Source organism: Bombina bombina, chromosome 1 (assembly GCF_027579735.1).
Source record: "Bombina bombina isolate aBomBom1 chromosome 1, aBomBom1.pri, whole genome shotgun sequence".
NCBI classification, from domain to species: Eukaryota; Metazoa; Chordata; class Amphibia; order Anura; family Bombinatoridae; genus Bombina; species Bombina bombina.
The window spans coordinates 1338612188-1338632657 of NC_069499.1; the positions used below are offsets into that span (position 1 = coordinate 1338612188).

At 40.6% G+C, this 20470-nt stretch overlaps 1 protein-coding gene across 1 annotated transcript in view; it reads left to right on the plus strand.

Moving 5' to 3' along the window:
• The window catches only part of CNOT1 (CCR4-NOT transcription complex subunit 1), a gene marked incomplete in the record, with an annotated part of 753971 nt that overhangs the window by 331299 nt on the left and 402202 nt on the right, over positions 1-20470 (plus strand). Inside the window, 1 exon segment of the mRNA XM_053702424.1 lies at positions 13193-13333. Coding sequence (XP_053558399.1) covers positions 13193-13333 — 141 coding nt within the window.

Below are 20470 nucleotides of genomic sequence, written 5' to 3' on the forward strand. Positions count from 1 at the left end.
CAAATCTAATTTCTCTGCAGCTGACTGCTTGGAGATTGAACGCTTGATTCAGTCATCAATACTTTGATACAGGCTCTAAAGCCTCTCACTAGAAAAATGTATCATAAGATATGGCGTAAATATCTTTATTGGTGTGAATCAAAAGAATACTCATGGAGTAAAATTAGGATTCCCAGGATCCTGTCTTTTCTCCAAGTTCCTTAAAGGGACAAATTTCAGCTTTGTCAATTTTGCTTCACAAACGGTTGGCAGACGTGCCAGATGTTCAGTCTTTTTTTGTCAGGCTCTAACTAGAATTAAGCCTGTATTTCGACCAATTACTCCTCCCTGGAGTTTTAATTTAGTTTTTCGAGTTCTTCAAGGGGTTCCGTTTGAATCCATGCATTTCATATATATTAAATTGTTATCTTGGAAAGTTCTGTTTTTAGTTGCTATTTCTTCTGCTCGAAGAGTTTCTGAGCTTTCAGCGTTACAATGTGACTCGCCTTATCTTATATTTCATTCTGATAAGGTGGTTTTATGTACCAAACCTGGATTTCTTCCTAAGGTTGTTTCAAATAAGAATATTAATCATGAAATTGTTGTTCCTTCCTTGTGTCCTAATCCTTCTAAGAAGGAGGAGCGTCTGTTACATAACTTGGACGTGGTCCGTGCCTTGAAGTTTTACTTGCAGGCGACTAAGGATTTCCGTCAATCATCTTCATTATTCATTGTTTATTCTGGAAAGCGTAGGGGTCAGAAAGCTACGGCTACCTCTTTCTTTTTGTCTGAGGAGTATCATCCGCCTGGCATATGAGACTGCTGGACAGCAGCCTCCTGAAAGAATTACGGCTCATTCTACTAGGGCCGTGGCTTCCACATGGGCCTTTAAAAATAATGCTTCTGTTGAATAGATTTGTAAGTCGGCGACTTGGTTGTCCCTTCATACTTTTCCAAATTTTACAAATTTGATACTTTTTGCTTCTTTTGAGGCTGTTTTTGAGAGAAAAGTTCTTCAAGCAGTGGTGCCTTCCGTTTAGGTCTCTGTCTTGTCCCTCCCTTTTATCCGTGTCCTGTAGCTTTGGTATTGTATTCCACAACTAAGGATGAAATCCGTGGACTCGTCGTATCTTGTAGAAGAAAAGGAAATTTATGCTTACCTGATAAATTGATTTCTTCTACGATACGACGAGTCCACGGCCCTCCCTGTCATTTTAAGACAGATTATATTTTTTATTTACAACTTCAGTCACCTCTGCACCTTTTAGCTTTTCCTTTCTCTTCCTAAAACCTTTGGTCGAATGACTGGGGGTGGAGGGAAGGGAGGAGTTATATATACAGCTCTGCTGTGGTGCTCTTTGCCCCTTCCTGTTAGCAGGAGGATAATATCCCACAAGAATGAAATCCGTGGACTCATCGTATCGTAGAAGAGATCAATTTATCAGGTAAGCATAAATTTCCTTTTTTCAATTGACTGTCATTTTTCTAAATCGCAGAATTAGGCTTGCGAGGGCGCAAAATGCTTAAGTTTATTGCGTCATTCTTGGCGCAAGATTTTTTTTGGCGCAAAGTTACGCTCGTTGACGCAAATTTGTCATTTCCAGTGTCTTAGTTGACGCTGGGTCATTTCACAAGGTTGCATCATCTGTGGCTAGTGTCGTTTTTGGCGCCAAAATATTTTTCTGTTTGTTGTGTCATACTTGGCGCCAAATATTTTCATTATTTTAGACCCCATTCCTATTTGCCTCTTGCCTTTTTCTATGTCCGAGGGCTATTCTGTTTGCATTTTTTCCCATTCCTGAAACTGCCATATAAGGAAATTGATAATTTTGCTTTATGTTTTTTTCTCTTACATTTGCAAGATGTCTCAATCTGTTCCTGTCTCAGAATTCACTGCTTTATCCCTGCTGCCTGATAACAGTTCTACCAAAGCTATGTGCATTTGTTGTAAACTTGTTGAGATTATACCTCCAGCTGTGGATTGTAATAGTTGTCATGATAAACTGTTACATGCAGATAATGTATCCATCAGTAGTAGTTCATTACCTGTTGCTGTTCCCTCAACATCGAATGCACAAGATATACCTGTAAATTTAAAAGAATTTATTTCTGATTCTATTCAGAAGGCTTTGTCTGCCATTCCGCCTTCTAATAAACGTAAAAGGTCTTTTAAAACTTCTCATAAGGTTGATGAAATTTCAAATGACCAGCAACATACTAAATTATCCTTCTCTGAGGATCTATCTGATTCAGAAGATCCTGCCTCAGATATTGACGCTGATAAATCCTCTTATTTATTTAAATTGGAGTATATTCGTTCTTTGTTAAAAGAAGTCTTGATTACATTGGATACGGAGGAAACTAGTCCTCTTAATATTAAAACTAGTAAACGTTTGAATTCTGTTTATAAACCACCTGTGGTTATTCCAGAGGTTTTTCCAGTTCCTGATGCTATTTCTGATATTATTTCTAAGGAGTGGAATAAGCCTGGTACTATATTCCTTCTTCAAGGTTTAAAAAATTGTATCCTTTGCCAGAAGTTAGATTGGAGTTTTGGGAAAAGATTCCCAAAGTTGATGGGGCTATCTCTACTCTTGCTAAACGTACTACTATTCCTACGGAAGAGAGTACTTCTTTTAAAGATCCTTTAGATAGGAAACTTGATTCTTATCTAAGGAAAGCTTATTTATATTCAGGTCATCTTCTTTGGCCTGCAATTTCTTTGGCTGATGTTGCAGCTGCTTCAACTTTGTGGTTGGATACTTTAGTGCAACAAGTATCGGATCATGATTTGTCTAGCATTGTTAAGTTGATTCAACATGCTAATAATTTCATTTGTGATGCCATTTTTGATGATATCAAAATTGATGTTAAATCTTTGTCTTTAGCTATTTTAGCTAGAAGAGCTTTGTGGCTCAAATCTTGGAATGCTGATATGACTTCTAAATCCAGATTGCTATCTCTTTTTTTTTCCAAGGTAATAAATTATTTGGTTCTCAGTTGGATTCAATAATTTCAACTGTTACTGGGGGCAAGGGAGTTTTTTTGCCTCAGGATAAAAAAACCTAAGGGTAAATCTAAAGCTTTTAACCGTTTTCGTTCCTTTCGTCAAAATAAGGAACAGAAACCTAATCCTTCCCCCAAGGAATCTGCTTCCAATTGGAAACCTTCAAATTGGAATAAATCCAAGCCATTTAAGAGATCAAAACCAGTCCCAAGTCCACATGAAGGTGCGGCCCTCATTCCAGCTCAGCTGGTAGGGGGCAGCTTAATACTTTTCAAAGATGTTTGGATCAATTCGGTCCAAAATCATTGGATTCAGAGTATTGTCTCTCAGGGGTACAGAATAGGATTCAGAGTAAGACCGCCTGTGAGAAGATTTTTTCTCTCACGCATTCCGGTAAACCCAGTAAAAGCTCGGGCTAGACCTATCAGGGTTTATCATGCCAGTTCCGTTTCAGGAACAGGGTCTGGGGTTTTATTCAAATTTATTCATTGTTTCAAAGAAAGATAATTCATTCAGACCAGTTTTGGATCTAAAGATTTTGAATCAATATGTAAGAGTAACAACTTTCAAAATGGTGACCTATAAGGACTCTTCTGCCTTTTGTTCAGCAAGGGCATTGTATGTCCACAATAGACTTACAGGATGCATATCTTCATATTCCGATTCATCCAGATCATTATTAGTTTCTGAGATTCTCTTCTAGACAATTATTACCAATTTGTTGCACTTCCTTTTGGCCTAGTGACAGCTCCAAGAATCTTTTCAAAGGTTCTAGGTGCCCTACTCTCTGTAATCAGAGAGCAGGGTATTGTGGTGGTTCCTTATTTGTACGATATCATGGTACTCGCTCAGTCTTTACGTTCTGCAGAATCTTACATGAATCAGCTAGTGTTTCTTCGAAGACATGGTTGGAGGATCAATTTACCAAAAAGTTCTTTGATTCCTCAGACAAGGGTAACCTTTTTAGGTTTCGAGATTCAGTGTCCATTACTTTGTCTCTAACAGACAAGAGACGTTGTTTGAAATTGGTTGCAGCCTGTCGGAACCTTCAGTCTCAGTCATTCCCTTCAGTAGCTATGTGCATTGAAGTTTTAGGTCTCATGACTGCAGCATCGGACGCGATCCCCTTTGCTCGATTTCATATGAGACGTCTCCAGCTTTGTATGCTGAACCAATGGTGCAGGGATTATACAAGGATATCACAATTAATATCCTTAAATCCCAATGTTCGACTTTCTCTGACTTGGTGGTTAGATCACCATTGTATAATTTTAGGGGCCTCTTTCGTCCGTCCAACCTGGACTGTGATCACAACCGATGCAAGTCTTTCAGGTTGGGGAGCTTTTTGGCGATCTCTGACAGCACAAGGAGTTTGGAAATCTCAAGAGGCGAAATTACCAATCAATATTTTGGGCTCTTCAATTTTGGCCTGTGTTGAAGAGAGAACCGTTCATTTGTTTTCAGACAGACAATGTCACAACTGTGGCATATGTCAATCATCAGGGTGGGACTCGCAGTCCTCAAGCTATGAAAGAAGTATCTCGGATACTTGTTTGGGCGGAATCCAGCTCCTGTCTAATTTCTGCGGTTCATATCCCAGGTATAGACAATTGGGAAGCGGATTACCTCAGTCGTCAGACTTTACATCCGGGAGAATGGTCTCTCCATCCAGATGTTTTCTCAAATTGTTCAGATGTGGGGGCTTCCAGAAATAGATCTGATGGCATCTCATCTAAACAAAAAACTTCCCAGGTACCTGTCCAGGTCCAGGGATCCTCAGGCGGAAGCAGTAGATGCATTGACACTTCCTTGGTGTTATCAACCTGCTTATATTTTCCCGCCTCTAGTTCTACTTCCAAGAGTGATCTCCAAGATCATCATGGAGCAATTGTTTGTGCTGCTGGTAGCTCCAGCATGGCCTCACAGGTTTTGGTATGCGGATCTTGTCTGAATGTCCAGTTGCCAATCTTGGCCACTTCCACTAAGGCCAGACCTTCTGTCTCAAGGTCCGTTTTTCCATCAGGATCTCAAATCATTAAATTTGAAGGTATGGAGATTGAACGCTTAGTCATAGAGGTTTCTCTGACTCTGTGATTAATACTATGTTACAGGCTCGTAAATCTGTTTCTAGAAAGATTTCTTATCGAGTTTGGAAGACTTACATTTCATGGTGTTCTTCTCATAAATTCTCTTGGCATTCCTAGAATTTTACAGTTTCTTCAGGATGGTTTGGATAAAGGTTAGTCTGCAAGTTCCTTGAAAGGATAAATCTCTGCACTTTCTGTTTTATTTCACAGAAAGATTGCTAAACTTCCTGATATTCATTGTTTTGTGCAGGCTTTGGTTCATATCAAGCCTGTCATTAAATCAATCTCTCAATTTAGTTTTGAAGACTTTACAGGCTCCTCCGTTTAAGCCTATGCATTCTTTGGACATTAAACTACTTTCTTGGAAAGTGTTGTTCCTTTTGGCCATCTCTTCTGCTAGAAGAGTTTCTGAATTATCCGCTCTCTTGTGAATCTCCTTTTCTGTTTTTTCATCAAGATAAGGCGTTTTTTTTTTACTTCTTTTAAATTCTTACCTAAGGTTGTGAATTCTAACAACATTAATAGAGAAATTGTTGTTCCTTCCTTGTGTCCTAATCCTAAGAATTCTTTGGAGAGATCCTTACATTCTTTGGATGTGGTAAGAGCTTTGAAATATTATATTGAAGCTACTAAAGATTTCAGGAAGACTTCTAGTCTATTTGTTATCTTTTCTGGTTCTAGGAAAGGTCAGAAGGCTTCTGCTGTTTCCTTAGCTTTGTGGTTAAAGTTTTTGATTCATCAAGCTTATTTGTAGTCGGGTCAAGCCCTGCCTCAGAGAATTACAGCTCATTATACTAGATCAGTCTCTACTTCGTGGACTTTTAAGAATGAAGCTTTAGTTGATCAGATTTGCAAAGCAGCAACTTGGTCTTCTTTGCATACATTTACTAAATTCTACCGTTTTGATGTTTGCTTCTTCAGAAGCAGTTTTTGGTAGAAAAGTTCTTTAGGCAGCTGTTTCAGTTTGATTCTTCTGCTTTTGATTTATGTTTTTTCCTTTCATTTATGAGAATTTTTTTGTGTTGTGGATAAATTTTTTCAGCGGAAAATGGCTGTTTTTATTTTTATCCCTCCCTCTCTAGTGACTCTTGCGTGGAGTTCCACATCTTAGGTATTGCTATCCTATACGTCACTAGCTTATGGACTCTTGCCAATTACATGAAGGAAAACATAATTTATGTAAGAACTTACCTGATAAATTCATTTCTTTCATATTGGCAAGAGTCCATGAGGCCCACCCTTTTTATGGTGGTTATGATTTTTTTGTATAAAGCACAATTATTTCCAAATTCCTTTGTTGAGGATTTTTACTCCTTTCTTTATCACCCCACTACTTGGCTATTCGTTAAACTGAATTGTGGTTGTGGTGAGGGGTGTATTTTTATAGGCATTTTGAGGTTTGGGAAACTTTGCCCCTCCTGGTAGGATTGTATATCTCATACGTCACTAGCTCATGGACTCTTGCCAATATGAAAGAAATGAATTTATCAGGTTCTTACATAAATTATGTTTTTCCTATTACGGTTATGTTCTACTGGTTTATCAGATCTTGGGCAGCATTAATCTTATCAGGATTTTTTTTTGTTTTTAAAGGGACATTAAACACTTTGAGATGGTAATATAAAATAATAAATTGTATATATAAAACAACTCTGCAATATACTTTCATTATTTATTTTGTCCTCTTTGCCTGTAATTCCATTCTGAAATTGTGAGCTTTTCAGTTCCTGTTAGAAATGGAAGTGCAGAACACTGCTAAATCCAGCACAACCATTGGCTGCACACTCTAGTGACCTATGTATAACTGTCCCTAATTGGCCACAGCAGAGAAGGTAACACAAGTTACAACATGGCAGCTCCCAGTGTTTTATAGACACTAAAACTTTACACTTATTTTGTCACTTTTTAAACAACTAATGAAACTTTAAAAAATACATCTACATGTTACTCATGGACTAATCTTTTCTTTGAATGCATCATTCTATCTAGCATGTATTTAGTTTTTAATGTCCCTTTAACGTACTTTGTTATACACCCATAACCACCCCATTAAGTATTTGTTGCTGCATAAATCCAACCTTGACTGTTTTGTTTTTGTGACTGTTTTAAGTGCAGATTTAATGGTAATTTAAAAATATATATATATATATTTTGTTAATGTTTTATATTTTGCTGCACGGTTATCTAATGCAATGCTTGCTTTTGATATTCATTATAGAAAGCTTAATTTCTCCAACATAGGTGTGTCCGGTCCACGGCGTCATCCTTACTTGTGGGATATTCTCTTCCCCAACAGGAAATGGCAAAGAGCCCAGCAAAGCTGGTCACATGATCCCTCCTAGGCTCCGCCTACCCCAGTCATTCTCTTTGCCGTTGTACAGGCAACATCTCCACGGAGATGGCTTAGAGTTTTTTAGTGTTTAACTGTAGTTTTTATTATTCAATCAAGAGTTTGTTATTTTAAAATAGTGCTGGTATGTACTATTTACTCAGAAACCGAAAAGAGATGAAGATTTCTGTTTGTATGAGGAAAATGATTTTAGCACCGTAACTAAAATCCATGGCTGTTCCACACAGGACTGTTGAGTGCAATTAACTTCAGTTGGGGGAACAGTGTGCAGTCTCTTACTGCTTGAGGTATGACACATTCTAACAAGACGATGTAATGCTGGAAGCTGTCATTTTCCCTATGGGATCCGGTAAGCCATGTTTATTAAGATAGTAAATAAGGGCTTCACAAGGGCTTATTAAGACTGTAGACTTTTTCTGGGCTAAATCGATTCATTATTAACACATATTTAGCCTTGAGGAATCATTTATTCTGGGTATTTTGATATGATTATATCGGCAGGCACTGTTTTTGACACCTTATTCTTTAGGGGCTTTCCCTAATCATAGTCAGAGCCTCATTTTCGCGCCGGTATGGCGCACTTGTTTTTGAGGACAGCATGGCATGCAGCTGCATGTGTGTGGAGCTCTGATACATAGAAAAGTCTTTCTGAAGGCATCATTTGGTATCGTATTCCCCTTTGGGCTTGGTTGGGTCTCAGCAAAGCAGATTCCAGGGACTGTAAAGGGGTTAAATATAAAAACGGCTCCGGTTCCGTTATTTTAAGGGTTAAAGCTTCCAAATTTGGTGTGCAATACTTTTTAGGCTTTAAGACACTGTGGTGAAATTTTGGTGAATTTTGAACAATTCCTTCATACTTTTTCGCAATTGCAGTAATAAAGTGTGTTTAGTTTAAAATTTAAAGTGACAGTAACGGTTTTATTTTAAAACGTTTTTTGTGCTTTGTTATCAAGTTTATGCCTGTTTAACATGTCTTACCAGATAGATTGTGTTCTGACTGTGGGGAAACCAAGGTTCCTTCTCATTTAACTATATGTATTTTATCATAAAAAAAATTTAGTAAAAATGATGCCCAAGATGATTCCTCAAGTGAGGGGAGTAAGCATGGTACTGCATCATCCCCTCCTTCGTCTACACCAGTCTTGCCCATACAGGAGGCCCCTAGTACATCTAGTGCGCCAATACTCCTTACTATGCAACATTTAACGGCTGTAATGGATAATTCTATCAAAAACATTTTAGCCAATATGCCCACTTATCAGTGAAAGCGCGACTGCTCTGTTTTAGAAAATTCTGTAGAGCATGAGAACGCTGATGATATGGTTTCTGAAGGGCCCCTACACCAGTCTGAGGGGGCCAGGGAGGTTTTGTCTGAGGGAGAAATTTCAGATTCAGGAAACATTTCTCAACAAGCTGAACCTGATGTGATTACTTTTAAATTTAAGTTGGAACATCTCCGCGCTCTGCTTAAGGAGGTGTTATCCAATTTGGATGATTGTGATTATCTGGTCATTCCAGAACCACTATGTAAAATGGAAAAGTTCTTAGAGGGGGCCCCCCGAAGCTTTTCCTATATCCAAGCGGGTGGCGTACATTGTTAGTAAAGAATGGGACAGGCCCGGTATACCTTTAGTACCTCCCCCCATATTTATAAAATTGTTTTCCTATAGTCGACCCCAGAAAGGACTGATGGCAGACAGTCCCCAAGGTCGAGGGGGCGGTTTCTACTCTACACAAGCGCGCCACTATACCCATAGAAGATAGTTGTGCTTTCCAAGATCCTATGGATAAAAAATTAGAAGGTCTGCTAAAGATGTTTGTTCAGCAAGGTTCCCTTCTACAACCAATTGCATGCATTGTCCCTGTCACTGCAGCCGCGTGTTTCTAGTTTGATGAGCTAGGAAAGGCGATTATTAGTAATTCTTCTTCTTATGAGGAGATTATGGACAGAATTCGTGCTCTTAAATTGGCTAATTCTTTCACCCTAGACGCCACCTTGCAATTGGCTAGGTTAGCGGCGAAAAAATTCTGGGTTTGCTATTGTGGCGCAGAGCGCTTTGGTTAAAATCTTGGGCAGCGGATGCGTCTTCCAAGAACAAATTGCTTGACATTCCTTTCAAGGGGAAAACACTCTTTGGCCCTGACTTGAAAGAGATTATCTCTGATATCACTGGGGGCAAGGGCCACGCCCTTCCTCAGGATAGGTCTTTTCAAGACCAAAAATAAACCTAAGTTTCGTCCCTTTCGCAGAAACGGATCAGCCCCAAGGGCTACGTCCTCTAAGCAGGAAGGTAATACTTCTCAAGCCAATCCAGCCTGGAGACCTATGCAAGGCTGGAACAAAGGAAAGCAGGCCAGGAAACCTGCCACTGCTACCAAGACAGCATGAAATGCGGGCCCCCGATCCGGGACCGGATCTGGTGGGGGGCAGACTCTCTCTCTTCGCTCAGGCTGGGGCAAGAGATGTTCTGGATCCTTGGGCGCTAGAAATAGTCTCCCAAGGTTATTCTCTGGAGTTCAAGGGGCTTCCTCCAAGGGGGAGGTTCCACAGGTCTCAGTTGTCTTCAGACCACATAAGAAGACAGGCATTCTTACATTGGGTAGAAGACCTGCTAAAAATGGGAGTGATTCATCCTGTTCCATTAGGAGAACTAGGGATGGGGTTCTACTCCAATCTGTTCATAGTTCCCAAAAAAGAGGGAACGTTCAGACCAATCTTAGATCTCAAGATCTTGAACAAGTTTCTCAAGGTTCCATCGTTCAAGATGGAAACCATTCGAACACTTCTTCCTTCCATCCAGGAAGGTCAATTCATGACCAAGGTGGATTTCAAGGATGCGTATCTACATATTCCTATCCACAAGGAACATCATCGGTTCCTAAGGTTTGAATTCCTGGACAAGCATTTCCAGTTCGTGGCGTTTTCTTTCGGATTAGCCACTGCTCCTAGGATTTTCTCATAGGTACTAGGGTCCCTTCTGGCGGTGCTAAGACCAAGGGGCATTGCTGTAGTACCTTACTTGGACGACATTCTGATTCGAGCGTCGTCCCTTCCTCAAGTAAAGGCTCACACGGACATTGTCCTGGCCTTTCTCAGATCTCACGGATGGAAAGTGAACGTGGAAAAGAGTTCTCTATCTCCGTCAACGAGGGTTCCCTTCTTGGGAACTATAATAGACTCCTTAGAAATGAGGATTTTTCTGACAGAAGCCAGAAAAACAAAACTTCTAGACTCTTGTCGGATACTTCATTCCGTTCCTCTTCCTTCCATAGCGCAGTGCATGGAAGTGATAGGTTTGATGGTAGCGGCAATGGACATAGTTCCTTTTGTGCGCATTCATCTAAGACCATTACAACTGTTCATGCTCAGTCAGTGGAATGGGGACTATTCAGACTTGTCTCCGAAGATACAAGTAAATCAGAGGACCAGAGACTCATTCCGTTGGTGGCTGTCCCTGGACAACCTGTCACAAGGGATGACCTTCCGCAGACCAGAGTGGGTCATTGTCACGACCGACGCCAGTCTGATGGGCTGGGGCGCGGTCTGGGGATCCCTGAAAGCTCAGGGTCTTTGGTCTCGGGTAGAATCTCTTCTACCGATAAATATTCTGGAGCTGAGAGCGATATTCAATGCTCTCAAAGCTTGGCCTCAGCTAGCGAGGGCCAAGTTCATACATCAACCATCAGGGGGGAACAAGGAGTTCCCTAGCGATGGAAGAAGTGACCAAAATCATTCTATGGGCGGAGTCTCACTCCTGCCACCTGTCTGCTATCCACATCCCAGGAGTGGAAAATTGGGAAGCGGATTTTCTGAGTCGTCAGACATTGCATCCGGGGGAGTGGGAACTCCATCCGGAAATCTTTGCCCAAGTCACTCAACCGTGGGGCATTCCAGACATGGATCTGATGGCCTCTCGTCAGAACTTCAGAGTTCCTTACTACGGGTACAGATCCAGGGATCCCAAGGCGGCTCTAGTGGATGCACTAGTAGCACCTTGGACCTTCAAACTAGCTTATGTGTTCCCGCCGTTTCCTCTCATCCCCAGGCTGGTAGCCAGGATCAATCAGGAGAGGGCGTCGGTGATTTTGATAGCTCCTGCGTGGCCACGCAGGACTTGGTATGCAGATCTGGTGAATATGTCATCGGCTCCACCATGGAAGCTACCTTTGAGACGAGACCTTCTTGTTCTAGGTCCGTTCGACCCACTCCAGCTAACTGCTTGGAGATTGAACGCTTGATCTTATCAAAGCGAGGGTTCTCAGATTCTGTTATTAATACTCTTGTTCAGGCCTGAAAGCCTGTAACCAGAAAAATTACCACATAATTTGGTATATCTGTTGGTGTGAATCTGCAGGATTCCCTTGGGACAAGGTTAAGATTCCTAAGAGTCTATCCTTCCTTCGAGAAGGATTGGAAAAAGGATTATCTGCAAGTTCCTTGATGGGACAGATTTCTGCCTTGTCTGTGTTACTTCACAAAAAGCTGGCAGCTGTGCCAGATGTTCTAGCCTTTGTTCAGGCTCTGGTTAGAATCAAGCCTGTTTACAAAATTTTGACTCCTCCTTGGAGTCTCAACCTAGTTCTTTCAGTTCTTCAGGGGGTTCCGTTTGAACCCTTACATTCCGTTGATATTAAGTTATTATCTTGGAAAGTTTTGTTTTTGGTTGCAATTTCTTCTGCTAGAAGAGTTTCAGAATTATCTGCTCTGCAGTGTTCTTCTCCTTATCTGGTGTTCCATGCAGATAAGGTGGTTTTGCGTACTAAACCTGGTTTTCTTCCAAAAGTTGTTTCTAACAAAAACATTAACCAGGAGATAGTTGTGCCTTCTTTGTGTCCTAATCCAGTTTCAAAGAAGGAACGTTTGTTGCACAACTTGGATGTAGTTCGTGCTCTCAAATTTTACTTAGCAGCTACTAAGGATTTCAGACAAACTTTGTCTTTGTTTGTTGTTTATTCTGGTAAACGGAGAGGTCAAAAAGCAACTTCTTCCTCTCTCTCCTTCTGGATTAAAAGCATTATCCGATTGGCTTATGAGACTGCCGGACGGCAGCCTCCTGAAAGAATCACAGCTCACTCCACTAGGGCTGTGGCTTCCACATGGGCCTTCAAGAACGAGGCTTCTGTTGATCAGATATGTAAGGCAGCGACTTGGTCTTCACTGCACACTTTTTCTAAATTTTACAAATTTGATACTTTTGCTTCTTCTGAGGCTATTTTTGGGAGAAAGGTTTTGCAAGCCGTGGTGCCTTCCATTTAGGTGACCTGATTTGCTCCCTCCCTTCATCCGTGTCCTAAAGCTTTGGTATTGGTTCCCACAAGTAAGGATGACGCCGTGGACCGGACACACCTATGTTGGAGAAAACAGAATTTATGTTTACCTGATAAATTACTTTCTCCAACGGTGTGTCCGGTCCACGGCCCGCCCTGGTTTTTTTAATCAGGTCTGATAATTTATTTTCTTTAACTACAGTCACCACGGTAACATATGGTTTCTCCTATGCAAATATTCCTCCTTAACGTCGGTCGAATGACTGGGGTAGGCGGAGCCTAGGAGGGATCATGTGACCAGCTTTGCTGGGCTCTTTGCCATTTCCTGTTGGGGAAGAGAATATCCCACAAGTAAGGATGACGCCGTGGACCGGACACACCGTTGGAGAAAGTAATTTATCAGGTAAACATAAATTCTGTTTTTAAATTGTTATATTCAAATTAATAATCTTTTATTCACAAACTTTTTTAATTTATGGTTTTTGTACTTTGCGATTTTAGCCTTCTATTAATACCACCAACATAGATACATTGCTTGTTGCTACAGACCAGACTGAACGGATTGTAGAACCACCCGAAAATGTTCAGGAGAAGATCGCCTTCATCTTCAATAATTTGTCTCAATCTAATATGACTCAGAAGGTGAGTTGTATTTTTAATTTGAGTTTTTATTTAAATTTTAATGGAACATATTGTCATTGAAGTCTTTTTATATATTGGCAATTACTTGATTTTGCTTTCATGAGAGGGCACTTGACAGTTTAACCTCTTTTTAAGAGTGAGCTTTCTGCTAAATGTCTTTTTACTTGCAATCTAGTTACAGAAATTATTGCTTGATTTACACTAGAGGGATATAGAGGTATTTAGACTATGCTGCCTAAAATGCTAAGCTGCTGTAGACTAAATGTATATCTTTTGTATAAGGGCTATGTGTATCTTTATAGAGAAATGTCTTATGATCTTGGAAAATGGTTGATCGAGTGTTCTTTCTATAAAGTAAAAAGGACATAACTTGATTATAGTAATGCCTGTGCGTCTATAATCTATATTTCATGCACAAACTAAGTTTTTTTTTGCTCCTAGTTTTGTCCTCTGTTGGGGTTGATCCTATTATGCTTTGATATTTAATTTTTTTAGTGTTATTGTGCTGTCCATGGATCGGCAGATTTGTGACATGAGTTTATAGGTAACAGCAGTTTTACCTTAGATTACATCTGCTTCTCATCCATGAGTACCTGAAAATATTTATAAGCCTAATACAAAGGTGCATTTATTTCATATGCATTAGTTAAAGGGACAGTTATTATATTATATTATTATATTATATTATAATTATTATATTTTTTAAAAAATCTCCACTTAAGTTGGTTCCCAATGATCAACTTTACCTGCTGTAGTGTATTAAATTGTTTACAAGTATTTTTGTTTTTTACCCTTATATTGGCATTTGAAATAGTTTATTTAGCTTGTGCTATCCCCACCCATCCTGAAAGTTTTTGGCCTCAAGGCCAAGTTGTGTTAACACAGCCAGTAGAAGAAATTACACTCCCATTGGGGTATAGAAGAGACAAGGTAATAAAATGTTAATTTTCCATTGTTCTCTCCAAGTATTGGTGATTGGTTTATAGACAGATATAAGTTGAAGAAGCAGGAATATGTACACAGTGTGATAAAGTAATGAGATCTGATTATACCTACAAGCTCAACCAATTTTATTAGGTTGTGGCTTTAAAACACAAAATCAGCTCATTCATATACACAAGCCTTAAAGCAAATCTCATACATTTTATACTCTGCTGCTGGTAAAAAAAAGTAATTGGAAACACATTAAGGGAAAACTATAGTATACTGTCCCTTTAAGCATTTTTCTATAATTTCCAAACTCATTATATACTCTAGGAGTTAAACATCTAATAACCTTTTTATGGTATTAAGGTTTAAACATGCAATACAGACTCAGATTTAGTCGTTGTGATATACAATGTCTTTATTTAAACGTAAAGTTCAATAAAACAAGGTTTCATAAACAAGCAGAAGTGCAACTTTAAAATCGAAAAAAACAAACTGTAAACTGTATTGGCTGTAACGCCATTGCACATATTACCCAAATATAAAAACTTTAATAGTTCTCTGTTAATAATTAAAACTAGTATCAAGTAACTCAACAAAAAGTTCATTGATCACAGATTATTATTTCAACAGTTCTAATTCTCAAATGCATACAAAGAAAAATTGCACAGGCTACAATGCCATTAGTGTGTGGTACCGGCTTCTATGCTTTACATTCCTGCTTTTTAAATAAAGATAGTAAGAGAACGAAGAAAAATTCATAATATGAGTAAATTAGAAAGTTGCTTAAATTTGCATTCCCTAGCTGAATCATTATTGAAAAAATTTGGGCAGACCTACAAAAAGCCAGACTTGACTTCAAATAGCGTTCCAAACTTTACGTCTTTAAACTAACAGTATGTTCTACTACGGAAGTAATAGAACCGGCAAGCTACTGGCCAGAGCGGTGAAAAAGAATTGACTAAAATCTTACACACATGAACTAAATCAACAAGACAAATAAACAACCCTTAAAGGGACCTATAACACCTTCTAAAAAATTTTAAACTAACCTTTACTTACTAATAATAACAAACTAAGCATTAATCCCTATCCTTGATGCTCAGTTTACCCCAAACAGTTCAAGAAGAGTGTCTTCAATCAGACTGCTGATCCAGCGCTTGGTAATGCTATGTATGCCACCATATTGCCACACAGATAATTGTATAAATCAAGTTAAGAGAAGGATTATCAGAATGCTCCCTCACCGTGGTGCTAATAGAGTCCTGTGTACACATCATATGTGCTTCATATTTATATAAATAAACATTGTTTGTGCATTTATTGTTTTAAAATCAAAGCACTCAAAACTTTTTCTTCTTAAAAGAGAAGATTCCACAGCTGCACTCATTACTTTTGGGAAATACAGAACCTGGCCACCAGGAGGAGGCAAAGACACCCAGCCAAAGGCTTAAATACCTCCCCCACTTCCCTCATCCCCCAGTTATTCTTTGCCTTTCGTCATAGGAGGTTGGCAGAGAAGTGCCTCTCAGTGAGAGCATGGAAGAAAGTTAGTCTGGAGATGCAGGGAGAGTTTCCTGCGAACCCATCCCGACTCATATTAACAGCTCCTTGGTAATCGGTGTTGACAAGTTTCGCTGCCTACCTTTCTTCACTCAAGTCCATGTAAGAAGCGAGGCTACTATCTGTCACACTTGAAGGGCCATGTTCCTGTTCCATGGCGTAGATTCCGGTAAGATCATTCAATTTTATTTGTAATGTAATGTTAACGAAACAAGGTAGGCTCCCAGTGGGACTTTTTATCTTAATAAGGAATCATGGGTTAATTTCTCTTGAGGGGGGTTATTGAACAGGGGGGGCCCTTTTAATCTTATTTGTTATATGGTTCTATCTGCAATTGTGTAGCTATACTTAGGCTCAAGGCCTTTAAAGAACATAACGGCCTTCTTTAAATGACGCAATCTTTCTAGATTGCGCGCCCTTTTCGTGACTGGCACGGTGCACCTCGTGACGGGTGCGGTTATGTTTTTTCAATTTTGTATGCTGACTGTGTGCGACAGTCTTTTTTTTTTTTTTTTTTTGTAATCCCAAGATTATGGAGGATTCCGATGTGTGACATGGATGCCTGCAATACAGAGTATGTGTCATGATGAATATGAAATGGCCTGGGTAATCATTGCCAATCAGTTATGTTCCGATTGCTGTTCTAGAATACTCCCTTCTCCCGAAAACAGGGAACTTAGAGTGCGTTGAGCCATCCGCCTCTGAGGTTTCCATGACCCGTGAAGCACGTGCCCCAGTCCATTTCCTGGCTACGCAACCAGGTGTCCCTATGGCCTTTACTCCTTATCTGGAGGGTGGCGTGTTTACTCCAGAGGTTACGACACGGTTCCGCACGGCCATTTCTATGGCACTGAATCATTTATATCTCCCAAGTGAAGTATTTCTAAGATACTGTCCGCGTTCCGTTAACCAGGGCCGTCGAGCGTGGGGTCGCCCGATTCAGTTCGGTCTTCTGGGGAAGTGTTGGCCCCTGAGGCTTCAGGGGCCTCTATCTCGGGGCCAGGGTTTTCAGTTGATCCGGCGAGGGATGATTTTGCCTTCTTTTATAGGCTGGCTCGCCTTTGTGTTTTTGAAGACAAGTTTTGGCAATGTTGGAGGATCCCAGTCCTAGCGGGCCGAGGGATCCGAGGCCTTAGAAGCTGGATGGCAAAATGGGTATGACATTTTTGGGGATGAAGCCAATCTCCTTATCGTCGCCGTTTTTATTTTTCTATGTGTCTTTTGGTTCCATTTCTGAGCTTGGGTGAATGGGGCTTTTAATCGGCTGGTCCCGTTGTCGTCCTCATTCACCTTGGGCGTTCTCCCGATGGGTGCTGCCTTTATTTTATTTTGATCTGGATGGATGTGTTTATTTTTTTTTCTTAAGCTCATGTTTGTCAGTTTCGTTTTTATGAACTTCTTTGGAAGTTGCGCACTTGTTGAATAATAGAATTATGTTTTTTCTAGTTCGTTTATCAGAACTGTTGTTCCATTTTTTGGAGTAGTGAGATGTGTGTGACATATGTGGTCTGGTGTGCCGAGTGATTGATTTTCCTTTTCACTCAAGGTTCTTCCGGACGCTGACTCTTTAGCCTATTAAGCATTTTATTGCGGTGGCTGAGTTTCCTTTCTTCCCGCCTTGGGTTGATCATATGGTCTGGATGCGCAGGCATGTTCTTTCTCTGCTCAGAGTTGTTACTCTAAGAGTTTGTGCGCAGGGGTTCCCTGCCTTCTGTAGGGAGCTGCTAAGTTCCAGCTTTGCCTGCTTAAATAAGATTTTGGAAGATAGATCCTTCAAGTATCTCTGGCTGTTGTCTCTTACATTACCCTTGGTCTGACCATGGTCTCGACATTTGGATGTCTTTCCGCCCTCGTTGCAGCTCTAGCCTTAGGGCTTGTTAGTGAAGAGGCAAGGTCGGTTACGTGGGCCGCCCTTCTGGGGTCAGGTAGTTGATTATCCTTGATGCTCCGTTAGGGGCTTCGTGGGCGGTATCAAGTTCGATTCTCTGGGACCAGTGTGGTAGCTCAGTTTGTAAATGCCCTGACTACAAAAAGCCTGTTTAAAAGATCCAAGGACACAGGTTCGAATCCCGACAGGGCCGACTCCGCCCTTCATCCTTCCGAGGTCGATAAAATGAGTGCCATTAAACTAGGTAATAACTATTACTTAAAAGATGCCGAGCACGGTACAGGGTTCTCACTCTACTTCAGGTGTTGGTTGCTACCCTGCCTTTAGGTGTAGCACGTATTGACGCTTGCCTACGAGATTTCTCTGCGATCCAGGTGCCCTGGGTGCTGAATCTTAGTCAGTTAAGGAAGTCCTTTGTGATTCTTGGGTTTGAGGCTATTGCTAGATTGCATAGTCTATGGACTTTAGAGGTACGTTCTTTCTTGTAGGAGGCAGCTTAGGGTTCCTCTGGAAGTTCGATCTTTGATTCCTTTTTCGAGGACCCTGACCTAGGTCAGTGTCTCTCCTTAGATGGGTGTGGACGATTCAATCTCACACTAGATGTTTGTGGTCCTGTGGGCCTCTCTCCGTAGAGGCTCGGGCTCTGACAGATGCCTATTGTTTTTTGGCTTAAGCTTTAGGTCCTCCTGACGGTTACCTATTGGTCTTCTTGGGCATTTACACTGTTCCTTTAGACTCCAGTTATCTCACCTGGGTTGACGATATGGCCGAGTGGTCTCGCCTCTATGGTAGGGTGGTTTTCCGTTGTTTATTTCCCTTCTCTTCTAGAGTGGGGGTAGGATTCTCCGGGTTAGGAGTTACCTTCGTATTTGGAGCGACCTGTGGGTCCTTGGTGTCTTCTAAAGGTTTTTTCCCTTCTTGCGTTCCAGAATCCTGGAAGGGGAGTTGGGATGTAGTGACTAGTTCCTCCATTCCTGCAGCGGGAGGCTGAGGGTTTTATCCCTATGGGGCTCCTGCTATATGTTGGATTCTGATATATGGATACTGAGAATCTGAGGGCCTTCTTCCCTTGGGATGTGTTCCTTGTTTTTAGAGAATACAGCGGTGTAAGGGGTTTCGTGCCTGAGCACAATGTCTATCCTGACTCATGGTAACATATCGTTTGTAGTAAAGGTCAGCGGTCTAACAGGGGGGGGCCTTGTTCCTACGTTGACCCTTCCTTTCTCTTCCCAAAGTCTGGGACTCTTGTCTTTGTAGCAAAAAAGAGGTAGTAATGTAGCTAGCTGGAATGAAACCAGGGGACCGGTATATTATATTGCTGTGTTTAAACATGCTCAGGCTAAGCCTTTTACAGTCATTATTTGCCGCACAAGCTCCAATGCTCATTCACACTTTCTTTCTTTGAATAAATTGTTGTTTTCTCATACTTGTAATAAATCCGCAAGTAGTGCTGACAATAAGAATGTGAATAAAATAGTGTATAAAATTGTAAAACAGGCAGACGAGTCAATAAAGCACAATATGTGTACTCTTGTGAGGACGCAACAGCATTTGTATAAGCAGCCAACAGTGAAAATATATACAGTAGTAGAAAACAGCTTAAAAGCTGAACTCACGTCCCTTTAATGGCTGTTCTGACTGCAAATCCTCTCGCTCACTGATAGCCTCCCATAGCTTCTTAGTGTAGCACCGAACTTGCTCTCCTTGCGACCTCCTCAGTCTCCTGTTAATATGCTCTGCCGTGCAACCGGTCTCAGAATTCTTGACTCTCCCATAAGAACCACTGTTGTAGCTCGTGCTCACACTATGGCCAAATAGTGTACAAAATAGTGAAAAAGTGGAGCACCGAGTCTCTGTGGTGTTAATAAAAACATTATCTTTATTGGAAAATACACATTGGTTCAGGGACCCATGTCCCCAGGGTAAAACTGAATAGTATAGGTAAAAGAATTATGAGCTAACATGTTTCGGCTCCCACGCCGTAATCTTAGCCACATGTAAAACATTTTACATAAACAGAACTTAAAATACCTTTCTTAGTTCCGAATTGGCTCACAACTACACACCCATGTTGTTGAGAGCCAATAGGATTGCTGGTAGTCTCCGTTTCGTCATGCTTCAAGCTAAATACACTCCCTCCTGTATGAGGGCCAATCAGAGACTACCAATATCGAGTGCCCGTTCAGATTGCTTTCCTAATCTTCAACAGTGCTTTTAAACATCTTAACAAATTGTTGTCCTATTCAGACTTTATTTTCATTTGAATTATATTAAGTTATATTCTCCACTTTGTTTAACTCGCTTTCAAACCTCACTCTCTCCTGCTGCTGACAATAACACGCTAGAACTCAAGCCCTGTTATTACTTAGCACAATACGACTTTAACGTTTTTCCAACGCTTACATTATACATAAAATTATTTTTGTACTTGCAAGAAAATCATAAGCGAACCTAGTGAGTATAAATTTTGAAATTATCAGCTAAGGGAGCCCTCACAACTGGGAATAATGAAATGAGATGAGAATACAGAGTGACACGAGAGATCAGTGAATAGCGTAGGGGTTCTGGTTAATGAGAGAGCGGTTGCCAAGGGCTTGAGTTCTAGCGTGTTATTGTCAGCAGCAGGAGAGAGTGAGGTTTGAAAGTGAGTTAAACAAAGTGGAGAATATAACTTAATATAATTCAAACGAAAATAAAGTCTGAATAGGACAACAATTTGTTAAGATGTTTAAAAGCACTGTTGGAAGATTAGGAAAGCA